The sequence below is a fragment of the Thamnophis sirtalis genome, unplaced genomic scaffold (genome assembly GCF_051295495.1).
Source record: "Thamnophis sirtalis isolate CommonGarterSnake01/CBP01778 unplaced genomic scaffold, rThaSir2_p1.2 scaffold_7, whole genome shotgun sequence".
Taxonomy (NCBI): domain Eukaryota; kingdom Metazoa; phylum Chordata; class Lepidosauria; order Squamata; family Natricidae; genus Thamnophis; species Thamnophis sirtalis.
The window spans coordinates 5,629,604-5,652,355 of NW_028261387.1; the positions used below are offsets into that span (position 1 = coordinate 5,629,604).

The window sequence follows — 22,752 nt, forward strand, 5'->3', positions numbered from 1 at the left end:
ACATTGTAACAGCTAAGGCGAAGCAACCATCGACCTGAGTAATGTTGAGTTGGCCATGCCCACACGGTCACATGACTACTAAGCCCCGCCTACCCATCTGGTCATTAGGACAGAGAACCGATTGTTAAATTACTTGATTCCCACCACTGGATAGATAGATGGATAGATGGATGGATGGATGGATGGATGGATGGATGGATGGATATGAAATGATAGATGGATGGATGGATGGATGGATGGATGGATGGATGGATGGATGGATGGAGGGAGGGAGGGAGGGAGGGAGGGAGGGATGGATGATAGGTAGGTAGGTAGGTAGGCAGGCAGGCAGGCAGGCAGGCAGGCAGGCAGGCAGGCAGGCAGGCAGAGAGAGTTCTGAGAAAATGTTTTTTTTCACCCATCCATCTTTTGGCAATGTGATTTCATTACATCTGCAGCAGGAACACCTTTCATTGTTCAAATAGCTGCTTCTTCTGTTTTCCCTAAATAGCAGCCATCACCAGTATCTTATTCTGTGGGCTTTTCAATTCCACCAAAAGCTTCTGATGTATTATTAAGCCGTTATTAGTAATGCTTGGCAAAAAGGTGGCAGGAAGTGTCATCAATAAATAAGCAGCCCAGCTTTTCCAAGCTGGTTAGACCTTATTGTGGAAACCATATAATTGTGAACGAGGACACGATGGGAATCTATCTAGGATGAAGGCTGCACATTCGTCCCATTACCTGATTACTGAACAGTTGAACTGCAGAGTAAATTCCACATAAACATTGCACTTATGCAGAAAGCCCTGTCCTTTCCAGTGAAAAAAGATCAGAGAAAGCAGAATTGAGGAATAATCTTTTTTTTCCCCCTCATTCCCACTCAGGAGTGAAACAACTCCCTTGTATTTGGAGATAAATAGCATAGCAACTTTCCTACCATACGTACTCAACAGGGAATTTCAGATGCAGCCATACATTTTGCTTTATACTTTAGATGGCTGTGATACATTATGCATGAGTCAGTTTTTAAAATGGTTTGGGAACTTTGAGGTTCCTACCCAGGACTCAATAATTTCAACAGCACACACCATTAATTTTTTATTTGAGCCACTTCACATTCCATTTCAGGCCCAATGTTAAAACCTGGATTTAGCCGTTATACTCCTAAATGCCCTGAGATCTGGCTATTTAAAGGGAGTGCCATCTAGAGTGCCTCTAGATAGTCCCATTTTAGATCATCTGTTTTGATAGCGGCATGAAATAAGGAGGATCCTTTTCAGTGGTGGGTTTCAAACATTTTTGGAACCTCTTCTGTAGGTGTGGCCTGCTTTCTGGGTCCACTGGTGGAACCTCTTCTAACCGGTTCAGTAGATTTGACGAACCAGTTCTACCGAACCGGTACGAACTGGTAGGAACCCACTTCTGACCCTTTTTATTATCTGGTTCTTATAAAACCGTGGCACGACAAAACCGCGCTGGTCAAAATCGCGGTGATAAAATCGCGGTGCTAAAGCCGCAACGTCATTGCCGCGCGTCATCACCGCCACGACAACAGTGCGGCAACAGAAGGGCACTTTAAAACGGCGCCGCGGCAGAAAGCCGACTTCATTTAAGGTAAGCATTAGGATTAGGTTTAGGGGTTTGTTTTAGGGTTAGGTTTAGGGTTAGGTTTAGGGTTAGGTTTAGGGTTAGGTTTAGGGTTAGGTTTAGGGTTAGGTTTAGGGTTAGGGTTAGGGTTAGGGTTAGGTTTAGGGTTAGGTTTAGCGTTAGGTTTAGCGTTAGGTTTAGCGTTAGGTTTAGCGTTAGGGTTAGGGTTAGGTTTAGGGTACTAAGTGCTTGGGAATGCACGATTTTGCCCTCCACGATTATGTCATCGCGGTAGGGTCGCATTTTTCCTTAGCGCTTAGAACGGTGTGAATTAGTCTTCGCGCTTATGTCTCCGCGCAGAAGGGCTTCGCAGATTTGTGGTGGAACCTTATAAAACAACAGGCTTGCCTGATGGTACTAACCTTGGTGTCTTGCCTATTTGGGGACGGTTTTTGTTTATTTGGACATTGTTGTTTTATTTACTTGTTTATTTCTGCTGGCTTTTGATTTTATGGCCTGTTTTAACTTTATTTCGCTTGGTTTAATTATGAGCTTTCAGGGGAAGCCAGGTGATGTGATGTTCTGGCTTGCATTGTAAATAAGACATGTACCTCTTGAAAATGGAATGTGCAAAAGTGCATCCCAAAGGAATATTTTGATGTTCTTACAAGCAGCTCAGATAGAGCCTTCTCAGAATTTCATTCTTTTTGAGGGATTTTGCTTTTTGATGTGATCGCTTCTCAGACTCCACTTCTTTGAGTGACAAAGAATTAAATAGGCAGGGTTTTTTTGTAAAAATTTCTTTCCAGATTTACAATAAATGATAGAATTAATAATAATGCAATCAGATGTTTGGGTGACTTAGCTAAGATATCACTAGCTTCCGTGTATCTTTGTATCACTGTGACTTCCTAAATTTTCACAGGCTTACAGAATTAGGACAGCCATCAAACTATAGATAAATCTCAATTTTATTCAAATTAGTGCACAACAGAATAATCCGGAGTTCCTCCAAGTCTGTGGCTGCCTCCTATTAGACAAAGCTTATGTTGGGCTATCAACATAAGCTTTTATACAAGATCAGGAGCCCTTGCTCACAATCATTCATGGTTGGACTGCTGCAATGTGCTTAACATGGAGCTGTCCTTGAAGAATATCCAGAAATTACAACGTTTCCAAAATACAGTGGCATGCAGTGCTGAGGGGTTCTAGATTTCTCCATGATATACCTCTGTATGTGAACTGCGTTGGTTCAATTGTCTGCATTGTCTTTTGCAGACAATTCAAAGTGCTGGTTACTACCTTTAAAACCTTACATTGGCAGCTTACTTGTGAGATTGCCCCTCCCTGTAGGTTTTCTGCCCATCAGATAGAATAGGTGTTCTTCAATTAGCAATAGCAATAGCAGTTAGACCTATATACCGCTTCATAGGGCTTTCAGCCCTCTCTAAGCAGTTTACAGAGTCAGCATATTGCCCCCACAGTCTGGGTCCTCATTTCACTCACCTCGGAAGGATGGAAGGCTGAGTCAACCTTGAGCCGGTGAGATTTGAACCGCTGAACTGCAGATAACAGTCAGCTGAAGTGGCCTGCAGTGCTGCACCCTAACCACTGCGCCACCTACTTGATCTTCCACCTTTTCCACAATTGTACAGTTGTGGCCTACAGCACATGAATGTTCAAATGTTTACTTCCCTTTCAACACTGCATTAAAATGTGGTGCTCGTGTTCTAAATATACTATTGAATGCAGCTATGCTGCATTCAATAGTATATGTTTTCAAACATTTGATGTGGGGGGAAAAATACCTACTGGTGCCATGGTACTTTAGAAATGAAAAGAGCTCTCCTATAGATCCGCCCTTGGTCAACTACAGATGGTTCTGTCTTTTATTAAACAAATTAACCCGGGATCAAACACTCATATTTGAAAAAGAACTTCAGCATAACTTAAAAGGTCACATCTATTCAAGTGTGCCTGATCTGTTTGAAGATTGAATGAAATATATTACGGAGCCATTGTGGGTTGATTTGGATGCATTGACATGTTTGATTTGGTAGGTACATTGTTGTGCTGCAATGTTTTTGAATGGAATATTGGAAAAAAATCTATTGAAAACTTTTCTAGGGCAGGAGTTTTCTGGAAAATATTTCTGCAATATTTTCAAAAGCTTCTAAATCACAAATCTAAATTCATGTCCTGCAATTACTGTGCCACTTACCAAGAAGGAGTGATAAACGGTTAACCAGTAGTCCACATGGGTTTAAAATATCCCCCCACATCAGTGGTGGGTTTCAAATTTTTTTAGAACCTCTTCTGTAGGTGTGGCCTGCTTTGTGGGAGTGGCTTGCCAACCATGTGATGCTGGGATTGGCTTGCCAGCCATGTGACTGGGTGGCCAACTTGTAAAATGTGGTGAAACTTACTTAACAACGTTCTTGCTTAGCAACCAAAATGTTGGCTCAGAAACTCTGGCATTTGAAGCACGCAAGTCTTAAAGCTGTCAAGTTACAAGACCCTTGCACCCCTAAACCTTTAGAAAAAAAACCAGAGGTGTTCAAACTTGATAGCTTTAAGACTTGTGGACTTCAACTCCCAGAATTCCTCCCCTCGCTCTTCATCTTGATGATGTGCAGATGGGAGGGGGGGGAGCTGGAACCAGTTCTAAATGGCATGGTAGATTTGTGGAACCTCTTCTATAGAAGAGGTTAGAACTGGCAGGAACCCACCCCTGCCTCACATCCTGGGATACTTTGCTGAGTACTAGTTGATCTCAAATGCCTTCTACCCAAGCACTCTGGGAAGAGCTCAGATGAGTAATTGCTGAGTTAATTAAAAATATGTGGCCTGTCCATCAAATCAAACAGTACCAGAGAAATTTGAAAGTAGCCGATGAAGCCAATTTTTAAAGAAAAAGATAATAAGAGAATCAGAAAATTATAGACTCGTCAGCTTACCAATATGTTCTGGAGAAATTAACAGAAAACATTTAGAGAACAAATAACTAAGCACATAAAGAAATAACCCATGGTGGAAAAAAAATTGAATTTATCCATAAAATAAATCCTTCCCTAATATCTGTTTAAATTGGGTTTCTTTTTTAAAGAATATCAATATTAACACGAGTTCAGGTGACCCTGCCATTGTTACATCCTAGAAATTCAGCTTTCTTACGACAGTATCTTGCATAAATTCCTTTATGATCTACAAACTTAGCCGAGATGGCTAAAATGTCGGCATATCTTAAAGATCACTCAAATGAGAGATATAAACGAGACTGGAAAAAATGGATTGACTATATACAAAATAAATACGGGACCAAGAAATTCCAGTTAGCCTATGCTTAAGATCAGAAATGATTTAAATTGTTTAAAGTTAGTTCAGCAAGAAGAAGCTAAGGTCAATGTAGAATGTCATTAATTTCTTTATTTCTTTTTTCTCAATAGATTTTAGACTGTGTTTGTTAAAAATCCATACCGTGTACGGGTTCTGGGAAGTCGGGGGGGGGAGGAGGAGGGGGGTTGGGGGGAGGGGGGAGGGGGGAGGGAGGTAGGGGTATACACTAGGCTAGACAAGAATTTGGTGGTAAACTAGAACTATTTTGACACACAAAAAATTGTACTTCAATGTCTTACTGATCGAGGAATGATGAAATGTTTGTTTTAAAAGAAATAAAACTTTTGAACTAAAAAAAAAATTTCCTTTATGTTGGCATAAGAGGTTCTGCTGTTTTATGGGTTACTAACTAGTTAAACACAGAAAGTAAGGGGAACAAATAAATAAGTAGTTCCCAAAGGAGAAAAGTAGGAAGTGGGATCACTCAAGAATCCACGTTAGAGCCAAGGCTTTTAACAAGTTCATAAGTTATCTTGACTTAAACTATTTATTGAACTGGCTACATCAATGATGAGATTCAAAAAAAATTATCACTGGTTCTCTAGGCGTGGCTTTGTGGGCATGGCAGGGGAAGGATACTGCAAAATCCCCATTCCCTCCCCACTCTCAAATTTTCCTCTACCAGTTCTCCAGAACCTGTCAGAACTGGCTGAATGCCACCTCTGATTTGCATGTGCCAAAATGTCCATAAGGATTCTCAGGGATCCAGGTCATGGTTATCCCGAAGGTGCTTTTTCAAGAGGCAACTGAACTTTCTGAATGGTTTAGATGAGGGAATAAATGGGGAACTCATCAAATTTGCAGATGACACCAAGCTGGCAGGAATAGGCAACACTCCAGAAGACAGGCTTAAAATACAGAAGGATCTTGACAAACTTGAACATTGGGAACTATCTAATAAAATGAAATTACAACCAGTACTCACGTTAACATCTGTCACAGCATTCCTACAATCATGTGATCAAAATTTTGGTGCTTGTCAACTCACATGTATTTATGATGCCGAGGTGGCGCAGTGGTTAAATGCAGCACTGCAGCAGTGGTGGGTTTCAGAAATTGTTCGAACCTACTCTGTGAGTGTGGCCTCCTTTGTGGGAATGGCTTGCCGCCCATGTGACCGGATGGGAGTGGCTTGCCGCCCATGTGACTGGATATGAAGATGCCGACGACACTTGTCAGAACCACCTTAAATTACCTCGCACACCGCACTGGCATGCATAAGAATATGATGCAAACTTGTTTTTTTAAAGGCATCTTTGGTTTGCATTAAAACAACTTCAACACAGCCAATGTTCTGATTGCACCACAAACGCAGTAGCCATCCTTACCTTCCACAGAGGCACTGAGTTTTATAAATATGAGCATGATAGTGTAGAATAATCCTATCCAAGGACCAGTGGTGGGTTTCAAAAATTTTTGGAAGCTCTTCTGTAGGTGGGGCCTGCTTTCTGGGTCCACTGTTGGAACCTCTTCTAACCGGTTCGGTAGATTTGACGAACCGGTTCTACCGAATAGGTGCGAACTGGTAGGAACCCACCTCTGCACTGCAGGCTGCTTCAGCTAGCTGCAGTTCTACAGTTCGGCTGTTCAAATCTCACCGGCTCAGGGTTGACTCAGCCTTCCATCCTTCCGAGGGGGGTAAAATGAGGACTCGGATTGTTGTTGGGGGCAATATGTTGACTCTGTAAACCGCTTAGAGAGGGCTGAAAGCCCTATGAAGCAGTATATAAGTCTAACTGCTATTGCTAACTGCTATTGCTATGATGATTGCAGCATCACAGATCATGTGGTCGCTGTTTGCGACTTTTCCAACTGGCTTCCAATAAGAAGTCAAAGGGGGAATCTGGATTTGCTTAATGACTGCATTATTTACAGTCCTTAACAACTGCAGCTGAAAACCATGGCAAAAACAGTCATAAAATCAAGCACGACTCACTTAACAACTGCCTTGCTTAAGAATGGAAATTTGAATCCCAATTCTGGTCATAAGTCAAAGGCTACCTGCATTGTGTCGATTGCGTTACAACAAGATGTGATCAATAGTCATCAGTATGTATGGCATTAAAAGACAATTGAATAAAGTCATGGATAATAAAGTAATGAGTGATTAGATTTGAGATTCAGTGTACCTCTGAGTTGGTCAAGGATGCTTTCAAATGCCAGTTGCAAGAGAGGAGAAGAGTAGGGGAGATTATGTCTTTTATAATATTGTTATGTCAATTAGTGATTAGGTGCATCAGTATAAATCTGACCCTTATTAAAGTTTGGGAGAGGGAAAAAGTGGCATTTCTAGAAGAGCTGAACATTAGGTAATATTCGTTATGTCAGGCCTGCAATTATATTCCTTTTAGAATTTTGGCCTGCCACACTTTCTCTTATTTCATTATGCTGTTTCTTTAGTATAGTCGATGGGAGGGGGGAATAGACAGGAGTAGGATTGTGGAATGTATTGTTTTCATTCTTTACTAGAAGCCAAGGTCATCCTTTGTCTCCACACCAGTACACCTGACCGGAAGCAGCTGGGTGTGGATGCCAGTGTAGAAGAAGAAGATTGGACCATGTGATGGATTGTGGGTGTGGGGACAAGATCAGGAACTTTTAACTGGGTGGAATTCTGATGTCATTTCCAGTATTGGGATTCCATAGCACAATGCCAACATGTCTGTCTTATTAAATAGGAACTTTAAGGATAGCTCTGCCTTAGACTCTGATTTAATTCTGCATGATATTTGAAACGCTGACACGTTACCAACATTGTGAAGAACCACCACAAAATTAGGCAAATCTAGACTAGAAGAAAGAGAATATGGCTAACCTAAAGTAATAGCAAGGATTTTATGTAAGAAAAATGTGTCCTATAACACTTTTAGGGAAGCTTCCGTCCTCTTTCACAGATCAGTGAGTAGTTTCTAGGTCTCTTGAGAGCCAGCCAGCTAGACTGTATTCTCCTGAAAGAAACGGCAGGCGTTTTTGCCTTTGCTTTCCTGTTTAAGTAAATGTCAGCTAGATGGAGAGAGCTGCCTACATTCCTTGCTCGCAAGGAAGCAAAAGTCATGTCTGTGCAGGGTGAAAATCAAATTGATTCACTGCTCTGAATTCCACGTTGGAGTCGCTGCCTCCACTTGGCCCATGGGGAGGAGGCTTCCAATTAAAACAGACATGTTGTTTATTGGTCTGCCTTTTATCAGCGATTTCAAGGTGGTTTACAAAAGTCAAAACAGGTAAAACAGCAATAAATACAAACAACGAGGAAGAAACAGCACAGTTACAAGATAAAAGGGCAACGGTTGCCCATTAATTTGTCAGAAAAGAAGACAGAACAGAAGCAAAGAGTTTAGCGAGGATAATGTTTGGAACCAGAAAAAAGGAAGGGAGTCACATGAAGGAAGAAAATGAAAGGGATGAGCAAAGAAATATGTAATAGCAATAGCAATAGCAGTTAGACTTATATACCGCTTCATAGGGCTTTCAGCCCTCTCTAAGCGGTTTACATAGCATATTGCCCCCAACAACAATCCGGGTCCTCATTTTACCCACCTCGGAAGGATGGAAGGCTGAGTCAACCCTGAGCCGGTGAGATTTGAACAGCCAAACTGCAGAACTGCAGTCAGCTCAAGTAGCCTGCAGTGCTGCATTTAACCACTGCGCCACCTCGGCTCTATAGTTATGTAGTTATTTAAACTTTACTCTACTTGAGAATAAAGATGAAGAGTTTGGCCAGAGTGGCCATGAACCCAGTCCTCCCTGTGCCCCCTAACTTATTCTTTTGTGGTGTGTGGAATCCTTCACAATCCCCCTCCCCAGGATTGTCAAGATTTGGCAGCTGAACAGCATTTTTAATTCTGCTGTTGTTGCTGTTAACTTCTAGTATTGCAGCCACCACTACTGCAGCTGCTGAATCTATTACTGCTGCAGTAATTTATGAAATATGAGTATTAATCCTCCAGCAGGCCTAAAATATTTCTTTAAAAAAAAAAAAAAAATTGGGCAGGGTGTAAGAAATTTCACCTCATTTCCTCTAGAAATATGGCAAGATGGGTGGCTGTTGTGGCCCAGCAGGATCTGTTGGAGCTGCCACCAGACTCCGACAGCGAGGGGCCCTATGAGTCAGCTCTGGAGGATGTGGAGAACCCTGGACAGGGTTCCGACTCCGAGCCGGGTGCAGAGAGGCTGGTTGGCCACCAGAAGGTGCCTGAGCCTTGGACCAGTGGGGAGGAGACAAGGGACATTGATCCGGATGCCAGTAGTGAGTTGTTCCTGGATGCCCGGTATCGAAGAGCTAATAGGCGTCAGGAACAGTTGCGCAAGCACAGGAGGTAATTGCACTCAGCTGGTGGTCATTAGGCTCCTCTCCAGACTATAAAAAGAATGCTTGTGCACACGCCCCTCTTGCAGAAGTCAACACAAGACCTAATGTGAGCTTGGAATTGTGAGCTTGGCAGGCTGGATTAATGCCATGACTTATCTATGTTGGATTGCTGCCACGGCTTATCTGTGCCGGCTTGCTGCCAAGGACCTCTCTGTCTGTTAATAAATTCCGGAAAGTATCTTTGACTTGGAGTGTGTTGGTGTGGGAAGGGGGGCGGTCAGAACAGGTGGCCAATAAATGTTATAAATAAATAAGTATCACAGTCACATGTATCCTGCGGTAGCCATTTTAAAACAGTTAAGAAAGTAGAGCTACCCTCCATTTCCATTGCCACCTCTCGATTAAAGAGGGTATATTTTGCTACTGTTATTCAAGTGATCCAGATATTCTTCCCCACAAATCCAGTATAGACTGGCTAATAAGAATTTCGGAGGTTACAGGTATTTGGTGGACCAGATGTTAGGCTACAACTGTACAAATAACCCAAATGATAGAAAGCAAGATACATTGGTTTTCCCCTTTTTTTGCCCAATAACTTTGTCTAATAGGATAAGTTAAACTGTAAGTACAACAAACAACTCTGATTTTTTTTTCAGCAGGGATTGCAATAGCACTTAGATATATATGCACCCCTTCATAGTGCTTTACAGCACTCTCTAAGCAGTTTACAGAATCACCGTGTTGCCCCCAACACTCTGGGTCCTAATTTTACAGACCTCAGAAGGATGGAAAGCTAACGGGAAATAGGAAGTGTTCCTTTTTTCATGGCAGTCCCTGCCTTACGGAATATCTTGTGCTCTGAAGTTCAGCCATGTTGTTAAGTAAATCATGCAACTCATTAAGCAAGTCCAATTCCACCCTTTTAGTCTTCTGTAAAGCCTTAAAGAATCAGCTCCCCACCACCACCAACACCAAGCATGACGATGGTACATTAGCATGGTTTGGCATTAGATTTTTGTTGTTTTGAATGTTTCATGCTTTAATCGTTTTATAGTTTTAAAATGATTTTGGTTGGATTTTAAAAAAAAACACCTTTGATTGGGAGCCGCCCAGAGTTGGCTGGAAGATAGGCAGATATATCAATATTTAAAATAAATAAATAAGATGTTATTGATACCATATGCATCTTTTCTAAAGCAATTACGCATTCTTAAGCATCTTTATTTTCTAAGACGGTGATTGATTTTTGGGGGGTGTGGACAAGTCATTTGCAAAGACCACGCCAATGTTCAATTTTCATCAGTACTGGCTCATCACTTAGTACACCTTGTTTTTTTCTTTTCAGACTCAAATCAGTCCCAAGGAAGGGTGGCAGGTTTATAGTTCCGCGCAAGACCCCGATGGACGATGCATTTGTACCGTGGTCGCCCCAGAACAAAACTTATGCTCCAGGGATGCTAAAAGCAAGCAGTTAAGGCAACTGCTTGAGAAGGTGAGCATACTCATTGTGTTCCTTTGATTGATCTGTTCAGCAATGCAGAGGAAAGACCAGTGACGTGCGGTCAGCTTTAGGCCTGGTGAGGCAGCTTTTTAGACTTGTGGACTTCAACTCCCAGAATTCCAGAGCCAGGCATGCTCAGTTCCGATTTAAAGCGACAGCATATTTCCCCCCTTGCAAAATAAGTTTTCCCATTCTTTTTCTTCTCCCTCCCCCTCCTTCCTCCCTCTCTCCCTCCCTCCCCCCTCTCTCAAACAGACACACGCACACAGAGAACTTGGATCCCTCTCTCATTCACTCACTCTCAAACACAAACACAGAAGTTGGATTGGATATATTTTCCAAAGGCTTGAAAGGAGCTCCTCTGCTTACCCCCCACTTCCCCTGCTGTCTTCCGATCAAACTTTTTGAATTCCTCCCCCCTCCCCACACAGGGACCTTTTCCAGATGTTTCAGAGACGATTTCAACTCTGCTTCTCCCTGCCCTGCCCTCCCCTCATGAAAGGCCAGAGCTCTGAGTCAGACTGAGCTAGTTGCTCCCAGAGAACTCTAAAAAGCCTCTAAAAATGCCCTCTACAGGAGGCGAGAGAATAAGTGCCTCACTTGCATAAGGAATTTTTTTGCTTGCTTAACTCTTAAAAGGTGAAAAATTCCTTATGCAAAAGAGGCCCCTAGTTCTCTGGCTTCCTCCTATGGTTAACACAAAGCACTGTTCCAAGTCACTGTGAATCTGGCAGCAACTACCTTTTGCTTTAATTATTTGAAAAAAATATCTTTAAAATCCTTTCCTTTTCCTCATGACTGGTGAGGCCCCGCCTCTCTTGCCTCTAGTGACTGCACGTCCCTGGAAAAGACAATATTTAAAGCAGGGTTTCCCAACCATGGCAACTTTAAGACATGAGGACTTCAATTCCCAGAATTCCCCGGCTAGCTGCTGGTTGGGAAACCTTGGTTTAAAGAGAACCCAGATTAAGATGCAAGCAACTGGGTGCAAAATAGTTTCCTCCTCTTTTTGAGAAGTCAACTTTCCCTTGCTTCCTAAACTGCAGCAATACTATTCGTTGCCGTTTCAGTGTATTTTCCATCTCAAAGTATCGGGATATTGGATTTAAAAATGTCACCCCGGGCTCATTTGCAGGCCTGAAGCTGCAGTCAGTCCGTTCTCAAATTAAGGTATTTATGGAGATTTGTTTCCCCCACTAACACTGTCTTTCCATTACACAAATAATGTATTTTCAATTTTTTAAAAAAGTTTCCCCTTAACCACTTTCTCCATGTAATAATCAACCGCGCCACAATAAGCACTTTCTAGAATATATAAGATAATAAGTCAAAAAATGATTATGCACCAAGCTTGCCATTAATTTCTGGGAAGTGAGAATTCATGCTTGCAGTGCGTTCGGTCTCCCTAATAAGTATTTATAAGAAAATATTTCTGTAAGCAGCAAAAAAGCAGTTACAAAGAAAAGCCAAGAAACAAAACATTCTGGTTCATTGATGTAATTTATTTTGTTATGTTGTCCTGAAAACAGAAATTGCTGGGAATGGGACAATAAAGACTCTAATGATGATTAGGCAAGTTTAATTTTAGTAATCTAAAATAAAATGATAATGTTCAAAGCAGTATAGTTGCAGTAAATTCCATGAGATAAATCTTCGCACGCAGTAAGAAATTAATTCATTAAATCCTTATGGGCTCATTCAGGGTCCAATTACTCACCTGTTTTTCAGAATTATAACTTGTACCATATCAGAAGTTCCCTGAAATATCCAGAACGTAATGGACATTAAGAGTCCATAAATCTAAATTATAACTTCCAGGATCTAAAATCCTAGGCTAATAAGGAAGTCTACAGTTGAGCTGTTCAATTAATGATGTGAAAACCAGACACACGGTGTTAACTGAGAGCATTGCTGCACTGTATAGAGATTCCTTCAATTTGAGAAAGCCTAATTTTAATTGGCAAGGGCATCCTGAAACTAGTCCCTAAAATTGCCAAAGAATCCCGACAGTGGTCGGATTCGCTTACCTTCGCTACTGGTTCGCAAATGTAAGCGTGCTCACACATGCGCTCGGTACACTCGCATGAGCCACCATCCTTGTGCACCGCCTTCTGCGCATGCACACGGTTCACCGACAAAAGGGCAAACGACAAAACCGCGCCCGACAAAACCGCGGTGACAAAACCGTGTGTTCTAAAGCGCTCCGACGAATGAGCGCTGAATCGTGGCGACAACAGCGTGGCGAAAGAAGCGCGCTGTAAAACTAAACCTAACGCTAAACCTAACCCTAAACGCTAACCCTAAACCTAACCCTAAACCTAACCCTAAACCTAACCCTAACCCTAACCCTAAACCTAACCCTAAACCTATCCCTAAACGTAACGCTAAACCTATCCCTAAACGTAACGCTAAACCTAACCCTAAACATAACGCTAAACCTAACCCTAAACCTAACCCTAAACCTAACCCTAAATCTAACCCTAAACCTAACCCTTACCTTAAGTTAAATCAGCTTTCTGCCGACACGCTGTTGTAAAGCGCCCTTCTGTCTCCACGCTGTTGTCTCCACACTGTTGTCTCCGTGCTGATGACGTCATGGTTTTGTCGGGCGCGGTTTTGTCGTTCGCCCTTTTGTCGGGTCACGCATGCACACCACCTTCTGCACATGTGCAGAAGGTTGCATATTACATCATGGCGGGTGGGCAGAGCCTCCAGAAGCCGCTGCAATAGGTTCGCCTGAACCGGTAAGGAGTGGCAGAATACCACTGCTGAATCCCACCAGAACTTTTGGGGAAATAATTTCAGTTAGATATACAGTAGCTGTGGCTATGCTATAGTACTCTACTTGTTGCACCTCTGGATGATTCATTGGCCTAGCCTTGCTGAATTCCAATCACCCGTTCACTGCCTTTGGTGTGTTTTGTCATTAATCATTCCTGACACAGATAGTACCGTATTACATTCTCATCTCTGGCTGCATTGCTCTGATTCCATCTTACCAATGAATCCAGCAAGACGTTAAACCAAGCATTGGAGTGATCCAGCAAAGCAATTGTTGAGCAATATGAACTGGTTGTAATGCCTGATTATAAAAGCAAAGATGAGTCAGACCCTATTAGTGGGGGGTTTGTAACAGTGGTGGGATTCAGCCAGTTCGCACCTATTCGGGAGAACCGGTTGGTAACTTTCTAAGTAGTTCAGAGAACCGAGCCAAGGTGGCGCAGTGGTTAAATGCAGCACTGCAGGCTACTGCTAGATCAGCAGGTCAGCGGTTCAAATCTCACCGGCTCAGGGTTGACTCAGCCTTCCATCCTTCCGAGGTGGGTAAAATGAGGACCCAGATTGTTGGGGGCAATATGCTGACTCTCTGTAAACCGCTTAGAGAGGCCTGAAAGGCCTATGAAGCGGTATATAAGTCTACTGCTATTGCTATTGCTATTGCTATTATTGTTGGAAGAAATCTCCTTTTGTTTTTCCCGCTTTGCAGGGCTAATCCTGTAAGGAAGGCAGGAAGGAAACATTCTGGTGTTGTTTCTAGCCTAATCTTTATTGCCCTGCTTACAGAAACTGCCTCTCTGGTTAACCCTTATTACATTGTCACAGCTAAGGCGAAGCGTCCATTGACCTGAGTGACGTTGAGTTGGCCATGTCCACCCAGTCACATGACCACCGAGCCCCACCTACCCAGATGGTCATTAGGGCAGAGAACCGGTTGTTAAATTATTTGAATCTCACCACTGGTTTGTAAGGAAATACCCAGGACTGGGACTTAAATCAATATTTTTTTAAAAAAAAAACAATATCCCAAACCAGTGTCATACTTTGAAAATGGAAAGATATGGTCAAGAAGTCACCAGCTTGACTCAGATGTTACCTTTATGACACAAGGATTGGAGACCAAGTTAATCTTTCTGCTGCGTTGTTCATCCTGTATTACAATCTTAGTTCTGACTGATGATTCAATAACATGACTTTTTTCCACCCAAACCATTTTGAGAAAAAGTTGTTAGCTTATCCTCACCATCCTGCTCATAGAGGTGATTTTTGTACAGTCAGAAGCTTCAGGGAGGAATAAGCCAGTGGTGGGATTCAGCCGGTCCGCACCTATTCAGGAGAACCGGTTGGTAACTTTCTAAGCAGTTCAGAGAACCGATTGTTGGAAGAAATCTCCTTTTGTTTTTTCCCACTTTACAGGGCTAATCCTGTAAGGAAGGCAGGAAGGAAACATTCTGGTGTTGTTTCTAGCCTAATATTTATTGCCCTGCTTACAGAAACTGCCTCTCTGGTTAACCCTTATTACATTGTCACAGCTAAGGTGAAGCGCCCATTGACGTGAGTGATGTTGAGTTGGCCATGCCCACATGATCACATGACCACTGAGCCCCACCTACCCAGATGGTCATTAGGGCAGAGAACCGGTTGTTAAATTATTTGAATCCCACCACCGGAATAAGCGTGTTCCATCAGGTCCTCTGAATCATCCTCTTCTCTTTGATTAGTAGCCTCAGAAGGAGATGTTAATGGCTTCAGGCTGAAAGAAGAACATTCTTATCAATTTCAGCCAACTCATTGGAGAGTTGGTGTCCCATGGTAGAACAGAAAACTCACTTTATGCACTTATGCCTCTGTATAGTCAGTATGTATTCAGTCATACTTTGATGCAAATAGTCACTGTGTGGATATTTGTGCAACAGAAGCTGATAGAAGACGCCTGTCACTCCGTGATTTTCATACTTTCCCTTCAGATTTGCACCGGACCTGCATTCTGTCCACTTTCGGGGAGAGCAGTTAAACATGTTTCTTCAGCTAGGATTTTAGTGGTTAAATTGTTTTAGCATTACTCCTTTTTAATATTTTGCTTTAACCTCCGTGCGTGTCTTTTCAAATTCCATTAGCTACTTCAGCTTGAACCAATGCATAAGGTCTGCATTGAATAATTCATTGAAAAGAAATAAATAATTGTGCTTACTCATAAATGCTAAACTCCTTGAGTTCTCCTTGTTATTCCAATCGAGCTGGGCTTCCAGTGATTTCATGGACACATCCATGCAGTTTTCTTCACCAGTGTATGTAAGTGGTTTACCTTTAACCATCTTCCCAAAAGTCCTTCAGCATCCCAGTCCTGTTATTTCAAGGTAGTCTCCCTTTGAGTACTAAGGAGACCCTACCAATCAGAGGTGGGTTCCTACCAGTTCGCACCTATTCGGTAGAACCGGTTCATCCAATCTACCAAACCAGTTAGAAGAGGTTCCACCAGTGGACTCGGAAAGCAGGCCACACCTACAGAAGAGGTTCCAAAAAATTTTGAAACCCACCACTGGTGGGTGTGTAATGTCCCGCAGTTATCTACGCATTAATAATGATCTAGTAATATTTCCTTATACATTTTAGGGACCTTTCCTTACATAATTGGTGTTTTCTTTCATACTTTTGGATTTCTAATTTCTGTTTCCGTTAGTTGCCAATTGCTAAAACCAATCCCACGTGAGAAAGTATTCAAAGCCTTCTTGATTTTAATTGTCAATTTATTTATTCCTGCACATTGTAATATTTATTCATTTACATATCTCTGTTTTTCCACTGTTGTGCAAACACAATTCCAGCAGCTGCTAACATGTGTAAAATTAAATATATATTATACTCCCTTTCAAACAGCCAACAAAATATTTCTGGTTTTAATTCCATATCTTGCTTTACGATTGCTTCTAACCACTAACTTCTGAATAGCTACTTGGACCGACCTAAGTACTAATTCATAATTTCATATCCGGTCACATGGGCGGCAAGCCACTCCCATCTGGTCACATGGGCAGCAAGCCACTCCCATCCGGTCACATGCGTGGCAAGCCACTCCCACAAAGGAGGCCACACCCACAGAGTAGGTTCCAACAATTTTTGAAACCCACCACTGCTACCAATGTAGTTACTGAGACCAGACAAGCTCAGCCAGATTTGCAACCTCTTGTCATCATCATCTTTTGTTTCTACAACAAGGTTAGGCAACTTAATTTTTTGTAAGATTCTTGTAATTAAAAATAAGAAATGGGAAACTGGTCAGTCTTTAGAATGTTTATTTACAGTAATGCTTTTGGGTCTTGCCCAGGGCAACAGGCATTGTTAAATGCTGCTATGCAGTGCCTATTTGGTAATGTGTTCCTCCAATTTTTTTTTAAAAAAGTGTCATCTCTGTTTATAATATTATTTCAAAGGTCATCGTCTCATTGACCCATGCCTGCAGAAAATCCAAAGGTCCAATTCTCTACTCAGCTCAACCGTTAGCTGGAATAGAATCCAAATCACCCTTTTATTTCAATCTGCCGAATAGACTTAAGCTATTAAACTCCATCACTTGTTTTCAGGAATGATTATGCCATACATACCAAGCTTGCATTTGCTGCATATAAATTTGTCGTGCCCCCCCCCCCCCCATTTCTCAATAACTCTCTAAATTGTATGACTTCGGCTGCAGAAACCAAATGTTTCTCGGGGAGTAAAGATGGTAAGAGAGCAATTGTTTGTTTTATCACGAAAAGCATCAACAATCAAGCTATGTTTGCTATAAAATAGTCACTGCTTCCTCCCTGAAATAACACCTCGGCACGTTAAAGGCGGTTGTGATTTTTCCTCAAAGCTTTTAGTGTTTGTTTGTTTAGTTTGTCAAAAATGTGCGAGATAACAGGTATAAGTATAAACATGGACATGAACACAGGAAATGGATACGAATAAATGGGGACAGTAGGGACGGGCGGTAGGCACGCTAGTGTGCTTACGCACGCCCCCTACAGACCTCTTAGGAAAGGGGTGAGGTCCACACTAGACAGTTTAAGGTTGAAGCTGTGGGGGTTAGAGGATGTAACAACAGAGTCAGGTAGTACATTCCAGGGGTTCGCCGAAAAATGCGTGCTTGACAAAAGCGCGCCAACAAAATCGCGGGGAGAAAAGCATGAGTTTGAAATCGCGCCGATGAATGAGCACAGAAGCGCACCGACAACAGCGTGCCGACAGAAGCGCGCTCTAAACCTAACCCTAAAGGTAACCCTAAACCTAACCCTAAACCTAAACCTAAACCTAAACCTAACCCTAACCCTAACCCTAACCCTAAACCTAAACCTAACCCTAACCCTAAACCTAACCCTGAACCTAACCCTAACCCTAACCCTAAACCTAAACCTAAACCTAACCCTGAACCTAACCCTAAACCTAACCCTAAACCTAACCCTAAACCTAACCCTAAACCTAAACCTAACCCTAAACCTAACCCTAACCCTAACCCTAAACCTAACCCTAAACCTAACCCTGAACCTAACCCTGAACCTAACCTTGAACCTAACCCTAACCCTAAACCTAAACCTAAACCTAAATCTAAACCTAACCTTAACCCTAACCCTTACCCTAACCCTTACCTTAACCGTAATGGCACTTCTGTCAGCGCTCTTTTGTCGGCGACCTTTGTGGGCGCGCTGTCGACATCGCGGTTTTATCGCCGCGATTTTGTCTGCACGCTGTTGTCGGCCGCGCATTTGTCGGGTCACACATTCCAGGCATTGGCCACTCTGTTACTGAAGTTGTGTTTTCTGCAGTCGAATTTGTAGCAGTTTATTTGCGTTTGTATCTATTGCATCTATGTAGAAGGAGAAATAGAAATGCAAAGATAACGATGAATCCTTAAGAGAAGCCAAGTAAATGATCTGCCCAACAATCAAAGCCTCCTCTAATTTTAGCCTTCCTATAATGTTGGTTTTTAAAATGTTCCAGCCCCCTTGGTCTGGGCAACAGATCAAGCAAATCTCCATCCTCTTTCCTCTTTCTTACTCTCCATACCTTTTGTTCCAAGTAAAGGCCCCTTCAACTCCTGAAGAAATCCTTGAATGTTGTTTTCTTGGCAAGAGTATAGAAATAGTTTGCCATCGCTGCCTTCTGAGATTTTCTTGAGAGAAATGAGATGTCCATTATGTTCTTCCATCCAAGTGCTAATGAGATTGAGCTTTCCAAGATCAATCAGAATTAGCTAGATGCTGCCACTTGCCTGGACAGATGATCTACCGGAGGGCATTCTGTTGTCACAAGCGACAAGCTGAATCTGACAGCCCCGAATAGGCAATCCAATATCGCTCCCTTTCCATTGCGTGGCCTCCTGCCAGGTTCTACTGCCAAAGACACTTGTCATTTCTTACGTGGTGAAGATGAACAGTCATGCTACAATCCCAGAATACCGTAATTGGTCTTATAGGCACCCCTTAGCATTTGCTCAGGTAAAGGTGCATTAATTAGTAACTCTCAGTGGTGCTTCTTCAATGTCACCTTGTCCAAATTTGTTCACAACGTGCTTTAATACACCTGTTGCACTTAACGATGGAGATAATCCACATCTTATAAGATAAGTAGATAGTTAACCCATTCCTCTGTGATAAAAGATGATTTCAACATCAAGCACAGACTTTGTTTTGATTCCCTTTTATTAGAGCGCAGAACCTCCGAATTAGGCTGGGGTATCTTAAGATCAGGGCGGGGTTCCTACGGGTTTGGACTGGTTCGGCCGAACCGATAGTAACTTGGTGGTTTGGGTCGCTGGAACTAGCAATAGCAATGGCAGTTAGACTTATATACCGCTTCATAGGGCTTTCAGCCCTCTCTAAGCGGTTTACAGAGTCAGCATATCGCCCCCACAGTCTGGGTCCTCATTTCACCCACCTCGGAAGGATGGAAGGCTGAGTCAACCCTGAGCCGGTGAGATTTGAACCGCTGAACTGCAGATAGCAGTCAGCTGAAGTGGCCTGCAGTACTGCACCCTAACCACTGCGCCACCTCGGCTCTAACAGCGACCCAGACCTGCCATGGCCCAGTTCTCCTCCGGAGAACACCATCTTGTTTTCGGTTCTGCAGATGCGCAGAACAATTTTCAGTGCAAAAAAAATTGTTTTTCATTTTTTAAGGTTTTGTTGTGCGCCTACCTTTTTCTTTGCAAATGCTCACATGCGCAGAGCAGAACCGACAGTAATGCCAGCAGCAAACCTACCCCTGCTTAAATTCCAGGGGTCTCCTTCCTCCCTCTTTCCAACCCTCCCCCCCCCCCAATGCTGTAGAGAAGACGTGACAGAGAATCTATTGTCCCGTCAGGGACAACGGAAAACAAGAGAAAGCAAAGTTGTGGCTAGAATATGACTGACCTCAAGCGAAGAAATTACAATAAGAGAGATCTCCAGGATAATTTCAGCTCTCAAACTGACAGAACATTCTCTCAGTAGGTTGCATAATGAGCACACGTAGCTGCAAACATTCTCTGAACAGTTGCCTTGTGGCATCACTGTTCCTAGACGTTTCCCCTCTTATACTGGCTATTGGATGCAAAAATACAAAATAAAATAAAAACAGTCTTCCTTTCAGAATCAGCAAACTTCTGAACGGGGAAGGGAGGTATCTTTCCAAGGTGAAAGGGATCCTTCATGCTGAGACTGTACTGTATTTCTGGATCCATTTTTGTTAACACACAACAGGCCTAAAATGTTCAGGAAGTTTAGGGATGAGTTTGGGTCTGTAACTGATTTGAGAGCCAAGGTGGCGCAGTGGTTAAATGCAGCACTGCAGGCTACTGCTAGATCAGCAGGTCAGCGGTTCAAATCTCACCGGCTCAGGGTTGACTCAGCCTTCCATCCTTCCGAGGTGGGTAAAATGAGGACCCAGATTGTTGGGGGCAATATGCTGACTCTCTGTAAACCGCTTAGAGAGGCCTGAAAGGCCTATGAAGCGGTATATAAGTCCACTGCTATATATATTGCTATTGAGAGAAGCCCTTTTGAAAGAAGTAGTCATTTCATTTCATTTCATTTATTATATTTATATGCCGCCCTTTTCCCCCGAAGGGGACTCAGGGCGGCTAACAAATCAAATCAGGGAAGGGGGGGGTACAGACAAAAAATAAAAAATAAACGATACATAACAATACATAATTTAAAAACACACAACAGTCATACCATTCAAGACGGGGGCAACAGCTCTTTAGCCCCAGGCCTGTCGGAACAGCCAGGTTTTAAGGGCTTTGTGGAAGGCCTGGAGGGTGGTGAGGGTTCGAATCTCCACGGGGAGCTCGTTCCAAAGGGTCGGAGCAGCCACAGAGAAGGCTCTCCTCCGGGTAGTCGCCAGTCAACACTGGCCGGCGGATGGAATTCGGAGGAGGCCCAATCTGTGGAATCTAATCGGTCTAGCGGAGGTGATTGGCAGCAGGCGGTCTCTCAAGTAGTCCCTCCCAAAGTATTAAAAGCATAAAGTCCTCCTGAATGTATCTCCTTCAGTACCTTCTCAATGTTTCCGGGGATGAGTGATCATTGCACTAGAGCAGGGATGTCAAACTGGCTGGATGCATGACGCACAGGCCACACCCACTCCAGCTCCATGAAGGGGGAAGATGTCACAATATGTCACGTGACGGCAATGTGATGCCATGAGTTCGACACCCATACACTAGAGGACAGGGAAAACTACCAGATGTTGACATCCACTTTCCATTAGCCCCAGCTTTCTTGCCCATGGTAGAGAGAATGAGAATTGTAAATCTGACCATATCACAAGGGTTACAGTTCCTCATTACCTAAAAACAACATTTTCAAAAACTGGCCTTCAGTACAGATAGTCTTCAAGTTACAATAGTGACCGTTTGAAGTTACAACGCCACTGGAAAAAAGTGACTGTTTTTCACGCTTACAACCGCTGAAGCATCTCCATGGTCACGTGATCAAAATTCAGATGCTTGCCAACTGACTCACATTTATGACAATTGCAGTGTCCCGGTGTCATGTAATCCCTTTTTGTGACCTTCTGACAAAGTAAGTCAATGGGGAAGCCAGATTCACTTAACAACTGTTAGTAATTTAACAACTGCAGTGATGAGCCGAGGTGGCACAGTGGTTAAATGCAGCACTGAAGGCTACTTCAGCTGACTGCAGTTCTGCAGTTCGGCTGTTCAAATCTCACCGGCTCAGGGTTGACTCAGCCTTCCATCCTTCCGAGGTGGGTAAAATGAGGACCCAGATTGTTGTTGGAGGCAATATGCTGACTCTGTAAACCGCTTAGAGAGGGCTGAAAGCCCTATGAAGTGGTATATAAGTCTAACTGGTATTAGTATTCACTTAACAACTGTCCAAGAACCACGGGTTCTGAGAAAAAGAGGGACTGGGCCATTCTATTAATTCAGATGTTAACTTATTTTGGTTTTTTTGCACACGGGTGAATCATTTTGAGAGGCAAATATCACCTTTTTGTAATATTGTTTTGTACTCCCCTAGAAAGCCTTGAGCCTACCATCTTGTGTTCTCATTCTTTTTTTTTAATATATTTTTTTATTCTTTTTAAACAAAACAACACATACAAAACAAAGCAAGAGAAGAACAAAAAACAACTTTCCTCCATTTCATCAAGCATGACGTTTGGTTACAAGTTTTTGTGCGTCAATTCTTAAATTTAGGATTATTAATATCACTGGTGAATCATGTGATTCTTAAGCACATCTGGCTTCCCCCAATGACTTTGTTTGTTAAAAGTCAGATGGGAAGGTTACAAAGGGGGAATCACATGTCCCCACGTAATGCAACTGTGGTAAATACATGCCAGTTGCCAAGCACCCAAATTTTAGTCATGTGACCATGGAGATCAGGGGTGGGTTTCTCGCCCCGTTCCAACCGATTTGGTTGGAACGAGGCCGGCGGCATCCTCGCGCACGCACGCGGCGTCCTCGCGCATGCACGCGGCGCGCACGTGCGTACTAGCGTCTGCGCGATGCTCCAGCTGCTCCTGGAGGATCGCGCAGGCGCTGTATGCATTTTGCGCATGCGTAGAAGCACAGAATTCGTAAAAACCGGGTAAGGAGCAGGTGCGGGTTTGCGGGCATGCGCGGGCGCGGGGGGGGGGGCTTCGCCATTCCCGGAAGTTACTTACTTCCGGGTTCGGCGACCAACCGGATCGCAGGGACTGGTGCGAACCGGTC

The 22,752-nt window shown here is 43.0% G+C and overlaps 1 protein-coding gene across 2 annotated transcripts in view; it reads left to right on the plus strand.

Annotated features, from left to right (window-relative positions):
* Positions 1-22,752, plus strand: part of OLFM3 (olfactomedin 3) — a 232,974-nt gene that overhangs the window by 165,266 nt on the left and 44,956 nt on the right. For both annotated transcript variants that reach the window (XM_087719222.1, XM_087719221.1), the window contains exon 2: positions 10,620-10,766. In XM_087719222.1, the coding sequence (XP_087575348.1) occupies positions 10,620-10,766 (147 nt within the window). The remainder of the gene's footprint in view (positions 1-10,619; positions 10,767-22,752) is intronic.